The sequence below is a fragment of the Peromyscus californicus genome, unplaced genomic scaffold, assembly GCF_007827085.1.
Source record: "Peromyscus californicus insignis strain IS unplaced genomic scaffold, ASM782708v3 Scaffold_5__1_contigs__length_169319896, whole genome shotgun sequence".
Classification (NCBI taxonomy): Eukaryota; Metazoa; Chordata; class Mammalia; order Rodentia; family Cricetidae; genus Peromyscus; species Peromyscus californicus.
The window spans coordinates 101327773-101343536 of record NW_026294573.1 but is presented as its reverse complement, the minus strand read 5'-3'; the positions used below and the strand labels follow the sequence as shown (position 1 = coordinate 101343536).

The 15764-nt window shown below is 40.2% G+C and overlaps 1 protein-coding gene across 2 annotated transcripts in view; it reads left to right on the top strand.

Moving 5' to 3' along the window:
* The window catches only part of Ncbp1 (nuclear cap binding protein subunit 1), a 41369-nt gene that overhangs the window by 7355 nt on the left and 18250 nt on the right, over nucleotides 1-15764 (top strand). Inside the window, exons 2-9 of one of the 2 annotated variants that reach the window (XM_052716322.1) lie at nucleotides 3066-3154; nucleotides 3723-3823; nucleotides 5984-6140; nucleotides 8621-8728; nucleotides 9355-9476; nucleotides 10749-10818; nucleotides 11573-11788; nucleotides 14778-14875. In XM_052716322.1, the coding sequence (XP_052572282.1) occupies nucleotides 3066-3154; nucleotides 3723-3823; nucleotides 5984-6140; nucleotides 8621-8728; nucleotides 9355-9476; nucleotides 10749-10818; nucleotides 11573-11788; nucleotides 14778-14875 (961 nt within the window). Of the gene's footprint in view, nucleotides 1-3065; nucleotides 3155-3722; nucleotides 3853-5983; nucleotides 6141-8620; nucleotides 8729-9354; nucleotides 9477-10748; nucleotides 10819-11572; nucleotides 11789-14777; nucleotides 14876-15764 lie in introns of those variants that run through there. The other variant, XM_052716323.1, reaches the window with a different exon arrangement.

Genomic DNA, 15764 nt, shown 5'->3' with positions numbered 1-15764 from the left:
ACACCATAACCAAAGCAACTTGGGGAGGATGTCGCTGACTTTTTTGGACTGCCTGTCCCCAAATCATGATAGGGAGACTTATTAATTATGAATGCTCAGCCTTAACTTAGGTTTGTTTCTTATTTTTTTTTCTTAATTGAAATTAACCCATTTCTATTAAGCTGCCCTGAAACTCACTTACCTCATCTATGTACTGTCCATCCTGCTTTAGTGTTTCCTCCATAACTGGCTTGTTGGCCCCCAGCTGGCCTTTTCTCTCTGCCCACCAGCCCCACCTATCCCTCCTCTGCCTGGCTATTAGCTGTTCCCCTTTTTATTAGACAAATCAGGTGCCTTAGGGAGGCTTCGTGAAACAGCAGCACACCTTTACATAGTTAAACAAATGCAGCATAAACAAATGCAACACACCTTTACATAGTTAAACAAATATTATCTACAACAAGAGGAAAAGTTTTATTTCAGTTTATACTTCCAGGGACAGTCCATCACTGAGGGAAGTCAGGAGAGGAACTCAAATAGAGCAGGAATTTGGAGGCAAGAGCTGATGCAAAGACCATAGAGGAGTACTGCTTACTGGCTTGCTCCCCATGGTTTTCTCATCCTGCTCTTTTAGAACCCAGGACCATCAGCCCAGGGAAGGCACCACCCACAATGAACTGGGCCCTCCCCCATCAGTCACTAATTAAGAAAATGCCCTATAGACTTGCCTACTGCTCAATCTTATGGGTGCATTTTCTTAGTTGGAGTTCTCTTCTCTCAAATGAATCTAGCCTGTGTCCAGTTGACATAAAATTAGCCAGCACAGGGACTCACTATTTTGCCCTGGCTGTCCTGGAACTCTGTATGTAGATCAGTCTGGCCTCAAACTCACAGTGATCCACCTGCCTCTGCCTCCCTAGTGGTGGGTTTAAAGGCCACAATACCAGGTATGTGTTAGCTTTTTGATGCGGGTACTAAGAATCAAACTTGGTTCTTCATGCTTGTGTAGCAAGTATTCTTACTCACCAAGTCATCTCCCCAGCCCCCTAAAAAAGTATTCTTAATGAAGGTGCTGTATTCTGCTTCTGTGTTCTCACCCAGACTCTCTGCTGAGTTCAGTGTCTTGTTACTGTCCATGGGTTCAGATTGTAATCTGTAGCACTCATATGCACCTTTCATATCCTCTCAAGTACCAGATAAGAAGAGTGCCTTGGGCTGGAGAGATGGGGGGTTAAGAGCACTGACTGCTCTTCCAGAGGTCCTGAGTTCAATTCCCAGCAACCACATGGTAGCTCACAACCATCTGTAATGAGATCTGGTGCCCTCTTCTGGCCTGCAGTCATACATGCTGTGTACATAATAAATAAATAAATCTTTAAAACAAAAAAAAAAGAAGAGTGCCTCTTGCTGGGTGGTGGCGCATGCCTTTAATCTCAGCACTCCAGAAGCAGAGGCAGGCAGATCTCTGAGTTCGAGGCCTGCCTGGGCTACAGAGTGAGTTCCAGGAAAGGTGCAAAGCTACACAGAGAAATCCTGTCTCAGAAAAACCAAAAAACAAAAAAACCAAAAAAAAAACCAAAAAACAAAAAACACAGAGTGCCTCTTATTGTAGTACTTTCAGCCATCTCCATTTCTCCAAATAAACCTTGGCTGAATAGCCACAGCGACACAGAGGTTTATAATTCAGAGATGTGGCTATGTGCCTGTATTTTCTCAGTTTTCTTTAGAAAACCTGCCTTGTCTCCCTGAAGCAGTGTTTTCTGTGTGTCAGGCTTACAAGAGGACCTGGAAGGGTTTTGAAGACAGAAATGGCTGCAAACTGGAGCAAGCTAACTGTGTAATTAGGAGGGCTTTGGCATGTGATAAAGGATTAGTATAGTAGATGGGCCAGAAGGAAGGGAAGAGTTTGGTACTGTTCAGAAAAACAGCTGCTCTCATTCAGCTACTTTTTCTCTAGCTAGTCTTCGAACCTCACCTAAAATCTGGTTCTGAATAATAATGAAGAGCACAGTTGGTGCATTATGCTTTCTGAAGCCGTTTCTCGGCATCGGCACATTTAGTTACCTCATCATATTAACAAGTACTGTTGACACTGTCAAGTTTAGGAACCAACAACTGAGGGTCAGTAAGCAAGTTAAAAGAACAGGAGCAGCAGTATTCAGATTCCAGGTGGTTAGTATGTGGATGCCATTCCAGTGTATCCACAGAAGCAGACATAGCTCCCTGGACACTGTTTATATAAAGTTTAACTGAAAAAAAATTCCTCCTGACATTATTGTTTATAGTGACCTTAATAATAGAGACAGTGTGAGGCATTGGAAAGATGGCTCAGCAGTTAAACACACTGGCTGTTCTTCTTGAGAACCTAGGTTTAATTCCCAGCATTCATTGTGCCTTACAGAAGTTCATAACACTAGTTAAGGGGGTCTGATGCCCTCTTCTGGCCTCCACAGGTTCCAGGCATACAAGTGGTACACAGTTATACATGAATCCCAAACATCTGTACACATAAAATGATAAAGAGATTTAAATTGTGTGTGTGTGTGTGTGTGTGTGAGGGGGGGGGGGGGGTCCGGAGAGGCGGCTCAACACTTAAAAGCATTTACTACATACTACACAATCATGAGAACTGGAATTGGGGTCTCAGCACTCTCAGAAGATAAGCATGCAGTATATGCCTTTAACCCCAGCTTCAAGCCAGAGTGGAGACAAGAGGATCACTAGGACTTGGTGGCTATCAGCCTAGCTAAGTAAAGTGAGCTGCAGGTTCGGGAGAGACCTTGCCTTGAAGGAACAGTGTGGTAGAAGACACCCAACACCCTCTCCTGGCTTTATGTGAGTGTACTGGCATGGGGACCTGTACACATATGTGCATCCGTTCACATACACACAAATCTTTAAAAGAATGCAGGATAGAAATTGTCCAGGTACCTAGCCTAGTTAAAACATGATGGTTAGAGCTACTCTAAAAAACACAGCCTGATGGAAAAGAGATTAGAGGCTAAGAAGGTGACAGATTTTGTTAGTAGATTCACCATGTAACATCGTGTAATGTTCCTTTTTTTTTTTTAATGTTGCTGAAATAGGTGGACAACCTCACAAAAGGAGGAAGACCTCTGACGCAAATGAAACTGAAGATCATTTGGAATCTCTAATATGCAGAGTAGGGGAAAAGGTATGTACTAAGCCCAGGGGCTAGGGTTGTGACTGACAGCTTTGACTAATTTCTGAAGTTGTACTGGGTAATGTAAGTTATAGACAAAGCTTGTATTATTACTGCACATCTGTATCCCAATGTGAATGTGTTTTGTAGCTCCTGGGATTCAGATCACTAAGGATTTTTAGTAAGTCATTTCATTAGACAAGCCTTACAATAGACTGGGCATAGTCCTCAGTATAGATGACCTGAAGCAGACTTGGATGCCTGAGACAGTAGGGGGTTATTAGTGAGAGAGGTAGAACACAGCCATGCTGTTCTCATGCTTGGGATGCACATTCTGCTTAGACTGTACTGAAGATGTTGGTGACTCTTCCTGGAATTGTTTCTAATGAACAGTAACTCCTGGAATTGATTGATGCTAAGGGAATTCTCCATAAAATTGTCTTTAGTTCTTATTTTCTTCCCCACAGAATTAGAGTGCCTTATAGAAGGCCTTAATGTTTTTATGGTCATGTAGGAATTTTAACTTTAATTCACTGATTGCTTGAGTGCTAACAGATCATTAATGTGATGTCCTCTGCAGAGTGCCTGCTCTTTGGAGAGCAATCTAGAAGGCTTGGCTGGTGTTTTAGAAGCTGACCTTCCTAACTACAAGAGCAAGATCTTAAGGCTTCTTTGTACAGTGTATGTATGTAAAAGATTTGTGGATCCAGGTGATAATGTATTATCTACTCTTACGTGCTTTGGGGAATGTGCAGAGGATGTGCTTACATTACATGTCACTAGCCTCCCTTCTGTCCTGAAACTCGTGCTCATGAAATGTTCCTCTTTGGCCCTTTGCTGAACTTATTTTTTTAAAGGGATAGACAGAACTAAAATGAAGTGGTTTTCATATTTTTGTTGTTGTTGTTTGTTTTTTTGTCTGTTTGGTTTTTTTTTAATGTGTGTTGGTGTTTTGCCTGCATGCATGTCTGTATGAGGGTGTCAGGTCCCCTGGAACTGGAGTTATAGACAGTTGTGAGCTGCCATGTGGGTGCTGGGAATTGAACCCAGGTCCTCTGGAAGAACAGCCAATGCTCTTAACCTCTGAGCCATCTCTCCAGCCCTGGTTTTCATATGTTTTATTTCTTAGGATGGAGTTAATTTTTTAACTCAGAAAATAAATGAGAAAGTAGATGTCTTTCAGTTAGAGACCCTTTCCCCCAACCAAGGAATACACAGTTGCATATTTAAAGTAGAGTTGAGTTGGTTTTATTTTTGTTTTGTTTTGTTTGGGTGCATTTTTTGTTTTTTTGTTTTTTGTTTTTTATCAGTAGGACCAAATATATTGGAAAACTTGTAAATCAAGTGAGTGGCCTTCCCTGAATACTGAAGGTGCTTTTGAACCTTTTAATGGGCATAATTGTCCTCAATGCTATAGTTACCATTTCAGTAATTTAAAAATAATTGTTAAATGTTTACAGCTCATTTTTAATTTAAAAATATACAAAGCAGATTCCATTTTAACTTCTAATAGTTAAAATTTTTTTTAAAGATTTATTTTTTGTGTATGAGTGTTTTGCACATGTGTGTCTGTGACTATGGAGGTCAGAAGAGGGCTTTGGGTACCCTGGAACTGGAGTTATGGGCAGTTCTGAGTCACCATATGGGTGCTAGGAATCCAACTTGAGTCCTACAAGAACAAGTTTCTTAACTGCTGAGTTCTCTAGACTCATATTTAAATTTTGTTTTCAATTTTCAAAAGAATCCAGTCAATTCAGGAAAATGTATTTCTGGACTAAGAGACTATAAAAACAATCATTTTATTATAGTCATCCATAGATGCCCTCTGTTTGGATATTATGTATTACAGAATTGTTATGTGAAGGGAAACTGTTGGAAGCCATGCTTGTTTGTGTAAGGCTGGGCTGGTATTGATTGGCAGTGTCCCTTTCAATTTTTTTACTTGGAGAAAGCCTTAGGGACCATGACTTATTTTCGATACTAGTATTTTTTGAGATCCTAAATCCTCCCCTGTACTCAGCAGTGTACCTGAGGGGAACAATATGAGAGAATTCTCCACAGAGTTGTCATCAGTTCTGTTTCCTTTTATTAGGAAGTGACGTTGACTTCTTTTTAGGCTTACCTTTACTATCCCTTTTATTTATTTATTTTGTGTGTGTGTACACATGTGGGTGCACATGTGCCTCAGTGTGTGGAATCATAGAACACTTAGAGGAATCAGTTCTCTCTTCTACCATGTGGGCCCTGGGGCTAAAGTCAGGTTGGCAAGAGCCCTAACCTGCTGAGCCATCTAGCTGTCCTCAACTATATTAACATACCATATTAAGCATTTCTTACAGGAACTTGTTTAAAACTGATTTAATTCTTTATCTTTTATAAGCAATCCAATAATGTTTCTCCAAGTGGAATTCTGGTCCCATGACACTTGATTAGCTAAATTTAGAAACTCCCAATGCTCTGTTCCCCCTTAATGATTCTGCATTAAAGAATCTGTTTCACGGAACACTTCTGATATTACCATGGAAACCATTTTCAGTGGAATTGTTATTTCCACTCAATATATTTGAAGAAAACTGGTCTAGCATTAGTTGTGTTAATTTTGGTGTGATAACTTCACAAGTAACTGTTCCTTAACTCTTGGACTAACTAAAATGAAAAATATTGGGATCTATATCTGCATTCTTTTCAGTGACACATATGCCTTTTCTGAAATCATTTTCAAAACACAGTTAAAAGTAATTGTGTTCCAAAGTTACTTGATGTTAAAAGCTTCATATACAATTCAACAGCTTAATATAAAACCTTTGTTTTGGGGTTGTCTTGTACGGGTTCTCAAATCAGTGCACGTCTGTTACCTGAGAAGTTGACAATTTATACAACGTTAGTTGGACTGCTGAATGCCAGAAATTACAACTTTGGTGGAGAATTTGTAGAAGCTATGATTCGCCAACTTAAAGAATCACTAAAAGCAAATAACTATAATGAAGCTGTATATTTGGTAAGTTTAATATTTTGTGTGTGTGTGTGTGTGTGTGTGTGTGTGTGTGTGTGTGTGTTATAAATTAGTGTTAAACGGGAGAAAAGAAGCTACAGCCAATGAATCACTCCATGGTCCTCAGTTCTGGTCCTTGCTCAGCTTGTAGCTGCTCTTTGGGAAGCTGTTGACTTACTGCTCAATGTAGTGCTTGTATTGACTTTGAATCTTAGTCCCCTTCCTTGCAGCATATGATTCCCATGTTATTTTCTTATCTCTTGATCTCTACAGCACAGCTGTTTGAAGACCAGCTATTAATAACAGTAATGACATCAGCATGGCTCCTGTCTTTGATTCTTGTCTTTCTTTCACTGGGTTGTCATCTTTTATTCCTTAAATGTTTGTGTTACAATGATTCTGTCTTCTATTTAAGTTTTTCTTCTGAATCATTCTTATTCACTCTCATAGCTGCATAAACCAAGTTTATTTTGATGGGGCCCCCAAATTTATAACTATCTCCTACCCCAACCTTCCTCCTGAGTTCTAAACCTGTACCCCAGATAGAGCCCAGAGATTTTGTCCTTGCAAGTCCCGAAATCCATGTGTTATTCATCCCCCTCTTCTGTCTACTCACCAGCTCGTTCACAGGGGCCACTATCTGCTGGACAAACCATCCAGAAATCTACATTATTTTTAGCTTTTCTTTGCCTCCTTACACATCTCCAGCCCCTCTCAATCCTATCTCCTAAATTCTCTTCTTTGTCCCATGGCCTCTAGCACAGTTTATAACTTTGTGTTGTTAGCTGCTTCCTTACTTGACATTTGTCCATCCAGAGTCTCTGCCTTTGACTCTGTCTTCAGTAATAATAGCACCAGAGTGGCCTCTGTATAACTAGGCTCTGCTCCTGTTGGTTACTGGCTAAAAGCTTCACTTCCTTCCTAGTTTTATAGTGGGTGATCTTAAAATTCTGATACACAAAATGATTCATTGGGCTACAGGGAGTGAATATTAGAACCTTTATCTTCTTTTTTTTTCCCCTTAACAATTTCATATATGTATTTAACATATTCTAGTCACAATGGTCCCCCATTATCTTCTCTTTTCCCCATCTCGTGCTGTACCCTTTCTAGTCCCCTTTCTGCTTTGATGTCTTTTTGCACATGTGTGACTCACTGAGTTTAATTTAGAGTTGCTTTCATACAAGTGTGGGAGGTTATTTACTGGAGCATGAGCACCTTACTAATGGCTACACAACCGAGAAATACCTCCTTCTCCAGAAACTGTTAACTGCCAGTACAGGAAGGGGTGGGGCCTCATGAGCTCCATCCTCGTCCGTGAGGAATGTTGACCTGCCTAGTCTTAGGTAGGTTTTGCGTAGCTGCTGTGAGATTGTGAGTGCTGTGGCCATGTCCTGTCCAGAGGATAACGTTTCACAGACTCCTCCCATGTTTCACAGACTCCTCCCATCCTCTGCTTCTTGGGTTCTTTCTGCAACACAAAACCTTTATGTGTCTTGAATAGAAGGAAATGAAATTAGGTCTTACTAATACCTAATATGTAGATTGGTAGTAATCCAGTATTTACTATAAATATATGTGTACATGTTGGAAATGATGTGATCAAGATCTTTTTTACTGAAGATATTCAGAAAACTTTGGACACTTGTTAGGATCTAGGATTAAAGTCTTGATCTTTGGTGATTGCCCCAGTCTGGTTGCTTTCTCTTGTCCCCTGTATACCCTCCAGCTATATAAAATGACTTCACAACCCTCTGCCAAGAATGCCTTCCCTGCTCCCCACTGAGGGGCTTGGCTCACCCTTTATAACCATGCCCAGGTGTTTTCTTGTTACACTTTTCCCTTGTTACCAGTGTCGCTGGTCCCAAGAGCACTTGCTAATTTATCTTTTGGCGCAGGAGTCATCCCTTTTCGTTGAGATTATGTTTGCCCCAAATAAGCTGTTAAGTTCCCTTAAACAGTACCTTGAAGAGTGTTTATTTAGCCCTGGCACACAGAGGACACCCAGTAAACATCTCTTTTACTTAAATTTTCCATTTCTATATTTCAGTGAAAATTATTCCCAGCCAAACAAAAAGACCAACCTACTTCAGTAGAATGGAATAAATAGAATATTTGGCTGTCTGGGTACTTAATGTAGCATAGCATAAAAACCCACAAAGTCACAGATTCCTATCCAATGTCACAACTACCCGACTTTGCCATTATACCACAAAGCTACCATGATCAATAAGTCACTGAATGGGTGTGAACTATCTTCCACTGCAAGTGTGGTTGTGGGCACTGAAATTTGAATTCATGTTATTTTATGTGAATAGTATTTTGTTTTAAGCATTAAATTTAGAGACTTCTTGGCTCACAGGTTGTGCAAACAAACAGTAAGCTAAATATAGCCATGGGCTTTAATTTTGCAGACCATTAGAAGGTTTTTTATGACTATTATGAAGTGCTGTTAGGTTTAATACAGATATCCTTTGCCCTCACAGGTCCGTTTTCTATCTGATCTTGTGAATTGTCATGTGATTGCTGCCCCATCTATGGTTGCTATGTTTGAGAATTTTGTAAGTGTGACTCAGGAAGAAGATGTGCCTCAAGTAAGACCCTTTATGTTGAACCTTTTCCATGAAGCACTGTACCAGATTTTTTCCCCCACTGATAACTCTTTAGCAGCAATAAACAAAATACAATAACAAATTATCACACTGTAATGCTTAATATCTGAAGGGCAAGTCAACTGACTTCCTAGTGGGTTCTCTTGACATCATTGTATTAATTCAAATGATTTTAAGATTAGAGCGCCGGGCGGTGGTGGCGCATGCCTTTAATCCCAGCACTCGGGAGGCAGAGGCAGGCGGATCTCTGTGAGTTCGAGGCCAGCCTGGTCTACAGAGCGAGATCCAGGAAAGGCGCAAAGCTACACAGAGAAACCCTGTCTCGAAAAACCAAAAAAAAAAAAAAAAAAAAAAAAGATTAGAGCTATATAACTAGAAATCCTCTAGATAAGCCAGATATTTTATTTAAGCCCTATTGAAAAGCCTCCGCAGGATTGCATTTTTGAATAAAAAAAAAGGTGAAGCTGGGGAGTTGTATAGCTTGGTTGTGCAATGCTTGCCTAGCATCTATAAGGTCTTGAGTTTGATCCCTAACACTGGAAAGAAAGAATAATGAATAATAAATACAATTAGCATTTTTGTAACTTACCTTTCTGAACTTTCTTCAGGTGCGACGGGATTGGTATGTGTATGCCTTTCTGTCATCTTTGCCCTGGGTTGGAAAAGAGTTATATGAAAAGAAAGATGCAGAAATGGACCGCATCTTCTCCAACACTGAAAGTTATCTTAAGTAAGGGCCCAGCTCACAGGTTCTTTGTTGTTTGCATAAAGATAGCCTACTGATAAATGTCTTAGATTCTGTTAGCAGTAACACCGGTTCAGTTTCATTTTTTAAAAAAACAAAACCGTAAAGTTGCTGAAATTTTTCTCTATTAAATTTCATTCTTCTGCTGCATAACTCACTAAGATCTCAGTACTTTGCTAGTGCAAGAAGCCGGTATTGTGTCTGCTGAGCAGTTTTTACACATGTTGGTGAAAGGCCTAGAACGCCGTGGTGTGATAGCTCCACTAGTGTTACAGTGTTTGTATGCTTAAAGGTCACCTCTAGCACTTAAAAAAAATTACACTTCTGCCCAGGCTACTAATGTGTTCAGAGTAGGAGCACTGCCCTGGGACATAGGTTTATTTCATCCTACACATTAATCCTAAGCCACAGCCTTCTCCCATGCCAGTGTAAAAACTTGCTTTATCTTGTTAGATACAATCAAATAATGAGCCTTGTTAGTAAACATGCCTAATTACTTTGCAACATGATGGTGATAATGGTTGTGTATTCCTTTAGCTTTCACAGATTGATTTTGTCATACTTATTTGGATACCACTATTAATTGCTTTGTTCAGTACAAATAAACATGACAACTAAAGATAAGACGTTTTTATGTCTGTGTGTGTGTGTGTGTGTGTGTGTGTGTGTATGAATATATATACTTGATTTTATACAAATAATAATCCAGCATATATAATTTTTCACATGTGTTTTTTGGTTTTTTTTTTTCTTCTTCTTTAACTTGAATTTATTGTATGAAAGTACGTGGTTCCATCAGATTGGGTTTATTAACAACATGGTATTCTTTTTTTTTTTTTTTTTAATGTTTCTCTTTATTAGTCCCCTCTCTGGATATTTAGCTTATGCAGTCTCCTGTTACCATACATAAGTATCAGGGAATACTAATGTATATATAGTATACATTATTATATATAATGTATAATATAATATGTGTATGTCTGCATATAATATGTGCAGGTATATTTATGGTGATAGGAATTCATAGGAATGACACTGTTGGGTGAAGATTCAGAACAACTAAAACTTTGACAGAAATTGTCACATTGTCTTCCAGAGACATATTCTTCCAGATTGTACCAATTAACCCCTCTGTCACCAGTGTTTGAGATACAGATGTGCCTATTATCTTGATGATCATTATCAAAAATGTTGCTATCTGTTGAATGTCTTTTATGTTTCTAAAGCCTAAGTGTAGATTTTCATTTTTACCTTTAGAAGACGCCAGAAGACTCATGTGCCCATGTTACAAGTATGGACTGCCGATAAACCACATCCACAAGAAGAGGTGAATTGCTTTTCATCTGGTGTTATACACACAACTCTTGGGTAGATTCTTGTCTCTGTAACATGCCAGAACTGAGTCACCAATCCTGACATCCTGAATTCAATTCCCAGGACCCACAGGTAGAAGGAGGAAAGTGATTCCTACAAGTTGTCCTCTGACCTCTGAAAGTGCAGTATGGCCCATGGGCCACACAAATAAGTAAAAGTGCAATTTTTAAAAATGCTCAGACTTGCATTTGTGTATCTTAGCTAGGTTTCTAAATAGTTCCAGTGAGGAATTCATTTCCTCTGGGTCTTGAGCGCAGAGGGTTAATGCATGTTAGAATGTAATTGAAACAGCCCTTGCTTTTTAGAATACGATTTTCACAGACTGGACACGTTTTATATCCAAATACTCAATTTTAAAAATAGCAGAGGTGATGGCCCCAAATGTGCTTCCATAAACAAGCTGCAGGAGTAGAAGTGGAGAGTGGGGCTGCTCAGCAGGTAGAGGCAGCCTGCGGGAGAGCCCCAGACCACAGAGTGGAGGGAACACACCTTTGAAAAGTTCCCCTGGCCTCAGCGTGCACGCTGTGCCAAGTGTGGGCACAGGAATGGCATTTAAAATCTTTAAGTAAAAACAAAAACTTAATGCCATTCTTTTTCTATCATATGAAATACCATCTTAGTCTACTTTGTCCCATATTTTAGAGAGTAGACATTTTCTGTACTGTCTAGCCAAAATGTTTATATTAAATATTAAAATCTCTTTTTAGTATTTAGATTGCTTGTGGGCCCAGATTCAGAAATTGAAGAAGGACCGGTGGCAGGAAAGGCACATCGTAAGACCCTACCTTGCCTTTGACAGCATCCTCTGTGAAGCACTACAGCACAACCTGCCTCCTTTCACACCCCCGCCTCACACGGAGGACTCGGTGTACCCGATGCCCAGGGTCATCTTCAGGATGTTCGACTACACAGATGACCCCGAGGTATGTGAGTGGCCCCGAGTCCAGAAAGGCCGGGCTTGCGGCTGTACTTGGGACCTGGTTTCCTTTGACTTACACTCTTGATGCTTTGTTTTTCTTTTTCTTTTTTCTTCTTTTTTTTTTTCAGGGTCTCTCTCTGTGGACCCAGATTGTCTTTGAGTTCACAAATTCTCTTACCTCAGCCTCCCAAGTGCTGGGATTACAGGCTTCTACCACATTGACCATCCTAGCTCTGAAATAACCTTTTAATTTTCAGTTATTTTTTATCATAAGAAGATTGATGAAAATCAATTATATGCTTTGATTCAGCAAACTATATCACCTTGTTATGCAAAAAATTTGTTACGCTCATAAGAGAGACAATATAGTTTACCAGTCAAGAGCCAAGTTGGTTAGCATTTTAATACAAATACTACCTGGGAACATGAGTGAGTTATTTCCTTCCTGTGCCTCAGTCCCCAAAGGAACAATAATAGTATGGATCACAGGTAGAAAATGAACAGTGTCTCAGGTGAATGCTCAGTTTTAGCTGTTTGAGTCCAGGGTGTGTCATGTGTGTGGGGGGTGGCCAGAGGTCGACTCCAGCGGTCTCTTGTTGCTTACCACTTTTTTTTTGGAGAGGCAAGGTTTCTGATTGAACCTGGAGCTCACCATTGTCGCTATATGGCTGACCAGTAGGCCCCATGGGATCGACCTATATTGAGCCTGCCCAATTGAGCATGTACCACCTGGTATAGCTTTTAATGTGGATTCTGGAGGTGTTTAGTTCAGTTCCTCATACTTGTACAGTAAGTACAGTACTCAAGTATCCACTGAGCCATCTCCCAGGCACCGTGTTTAGCTAATTACTATTATTGTTTAGTGTGTGTCTGTCTTTATAGCCCAGTCTGTTCTCATTATGACAACCCTCCTGCCTTGGCCTCTGGAACTCTGAGATAGTACTTGTGGGCCACTATGCTAAACATTATTGTGTTGTTATTATTTTCTAAGAAGAGTCCATCTAGCCCAGGCTGGTCTGGTACTTGCTGTGCAGTTGAAGATGACCTTTAACTTGGATCCTCTTGCCGCTGCCTCTATTGTGATTATAGGCATTCCCCACCATGCCCAGGTTTATATGTTGCTAAGGATGGAGCCCAGGGCTTCAGGCATGCTAAGCGAGTACTCTACTGACCAAGCTACACCCCAGTCCTATTTAGTCATTGTTAATATTTTTTCCAAGGAAAATGCTTCCTTTTCTAAATTGCCCATATTTTTAAATAACTCAGCTTAAGTTACTCATTGTACAATTATTAAAAATATTTTTGTCAACCTTCCAACTTAACATTCTAGTTTTTAAATACTTTTTATAGTGTTTTTTTGTTATGAAGCCAAATTGTTGGCAACCCTTTGACAGGAAAATGTGATTTTATTGTGAATATTGGAAGTAAAAATTAACATTTGAAGTACACATTAATGATTTTATATCTCAGTGTGTACGTGTCTGTCTTGAAGCCAGGCAGCAAGCATGATTACTAGATTGTTTCTGGAAAGTAGTTTAGCCAGCTAAAGTACCAGAACTGTTGTTGCTCCATCTTTGTTGTATGTAGCAAGCAGCTCAACCTTAACCCTCAACACAGTGGACTTTCCAGGGTATGTGTTTGTGAATGAGCACCATCCTTGCATTATAAGATGCTTGGCCAGGCATCTACTCTGGTCGCCCATGTTAGGTAACTAGCTACGGGTACCAAATGACTTAAAGAACACATGCATTCCACAAGTGGACCTGTAAAGTCTGTGTTTGGCACAAGGGAAGTATAAAGAGAATTAGCTGTCTTTGGGTGAAATGCTACACACAGGACTTTGGTTTGGTTTCAATTTTGTTGTTGTTGTTGTTGTTTATTTTTTAAAGAATACAAACAGAAATAAAGCAGAGATTCCAAATGTCCCTTCCAGACAGTACAACTGCTCTTCAGTCTTGAGTTTTCAACTCTTCTCCCTGGGTCAGCCCAGAGACAGAACATGACTAGAGTGGTAGCGGGAAAGGCTTGATGAGGATCGGTTTAACACCTGCCTTGGTTCCCGTTCAATAGTCCAGCCTTCTGGGAGGCTTGGTGGTGGGAGGACTTGATTATCTGCTTTGCTGTAGTAAATAATGAGAAAGCACCTTGATTCAAAATTACATGATGGGGCTGGAGGGATAGCTCAGCCGTTAAAGGCTAGGCTCACAACCAAAATTACATGATGACCTGTTAAGTTTATCAACTGAAAATCTAGTTTATATTCATGCCATTTAGTCTCTGTGATTAGTTACAGCAAAGGAAACAAGAATTTGACCTCGGGATGTCTTTCTCCTGTGCTGATTGTATTTCCCTGCTGGTGCTGCACACTGCCTGCCCTTCCCCCGGCAGAGAGTGTAAATGTCCCAAAATGGAAACACTGCATTCTTCTGTATTTTGATAATGTCTTTAAAAGGTGTTTCTTAAACTTAGAAATTGGGTGATAATTCAGTGGATAAACGCACAGGCCATGAAATCTGACACCAGAGTTCCATCATAATTGGCTGACCCGCATGGTAAAAAGAGACAGCCAGAGCTGGGTGGCAGTGGTGCATACCTTTAATCCCAGCACTTGGGAGACAGAGGCAGGTGGATCTCTGTTGAGTTCAAGGCCAGCCTGGGCTACAGAGCAAGATCCAGGAAAGGTGCCAACGCTACACAGAGAAAACCTTTCTCAAAAAAAAGAGAGAGAGAGAGAGAGACAGCCAATTCCCCACACATGATGGATGGATGGATAGATAGATAGTGGGTTTTTTTTGTTTTTGTTTTTGTTTGTTTTTAATTGATTTGTAAAATAGGCCTGGTGGGTATTTGATGTCTCAGGAGCACTATACACTCTTGATTCTGTGGTAGGTATTTAACAGGACAGTTCAGTCCTAGATGAAAGTATTTATTGAATAAATGAAAGAAATCTGTTTTGTGGTTCTGTGCGTGAGTACATTTGGTCTTCTTTCCAGGGTCCTGTTATGCCAGGGAGTCATTCAGTGGAGAGGTTTGTCATAGAGGAGAATCTTCACTGCATCATAAAATCCTACTGGAAGGAAAGGAAAACTTGGTGAGATTCTCTCCATGGTACTTTTAAAGGGAGTAGGAAACCATTTGGATGATATACATTTGGAAAATATACATTTGGAGTGTGTAAGGCTGGAGAGATAGCCTAGCAGGCATGAGGACCAGTGTTCGGGTGCCCAGCACCCATGTAAACCCAGTTGGCATTCACCTGTATCTCAGTTCTGGAGATGCTGAAACAAGAGTATCCCTAGGGATTGCTGTCCAGCCAGTTTGGCCAGTCTATGAGCCCCAGGTGTTTTGTTTGTTTGAAATACTTTATGGGTATTTTTCCTGCATGTGTATCTATATATCACTTGTGTGTCTGGTGCCCTCAAAGGCCAGAAGAGGGCTTTGAATCACTTAGAAATGGGGTTCCAGATAGCTGTGAGGTGCCTTGTGGTTGCTGGGAATTGAACCTGGGTCCTCTGCAAGAGCAGCCAGTGCTCTTAGCCCTCTTTCTAGTCCCTAAATCCCAGGCTTAGTGAGAGGCCTTGTATTAGAAGTAAGATGGAGAAGCAGTTGAAGAAGATTCAACATGACCTCTTGACCTCTGACTTCCACATACCTATTCGTGCACACACAGGTACATACATTTTATATATGCTAAAATTGAATAGTAGGCTGGACTTAGTTTGGATGTATGGAAATTAAAGCTTACTAATGTGTTTTTCTGTTTTTTTAACATTTAGAAACCTAAGTGTTAATAAATTTTCATAGAGCTGGAAAGTTTTGGCTTTGATTTTGAGGAGAAATATTGTAGTTAGGAGTGGACCACCTGTAAGAATGTGCTGAGTTAGAAGATCTTCAGGTGCTGGTTTTATTAGTTTCCTTTTTGTGTATAAGACAAACAATTCATACCATGTTAATAAATAACTGATACTAGAACATCACAG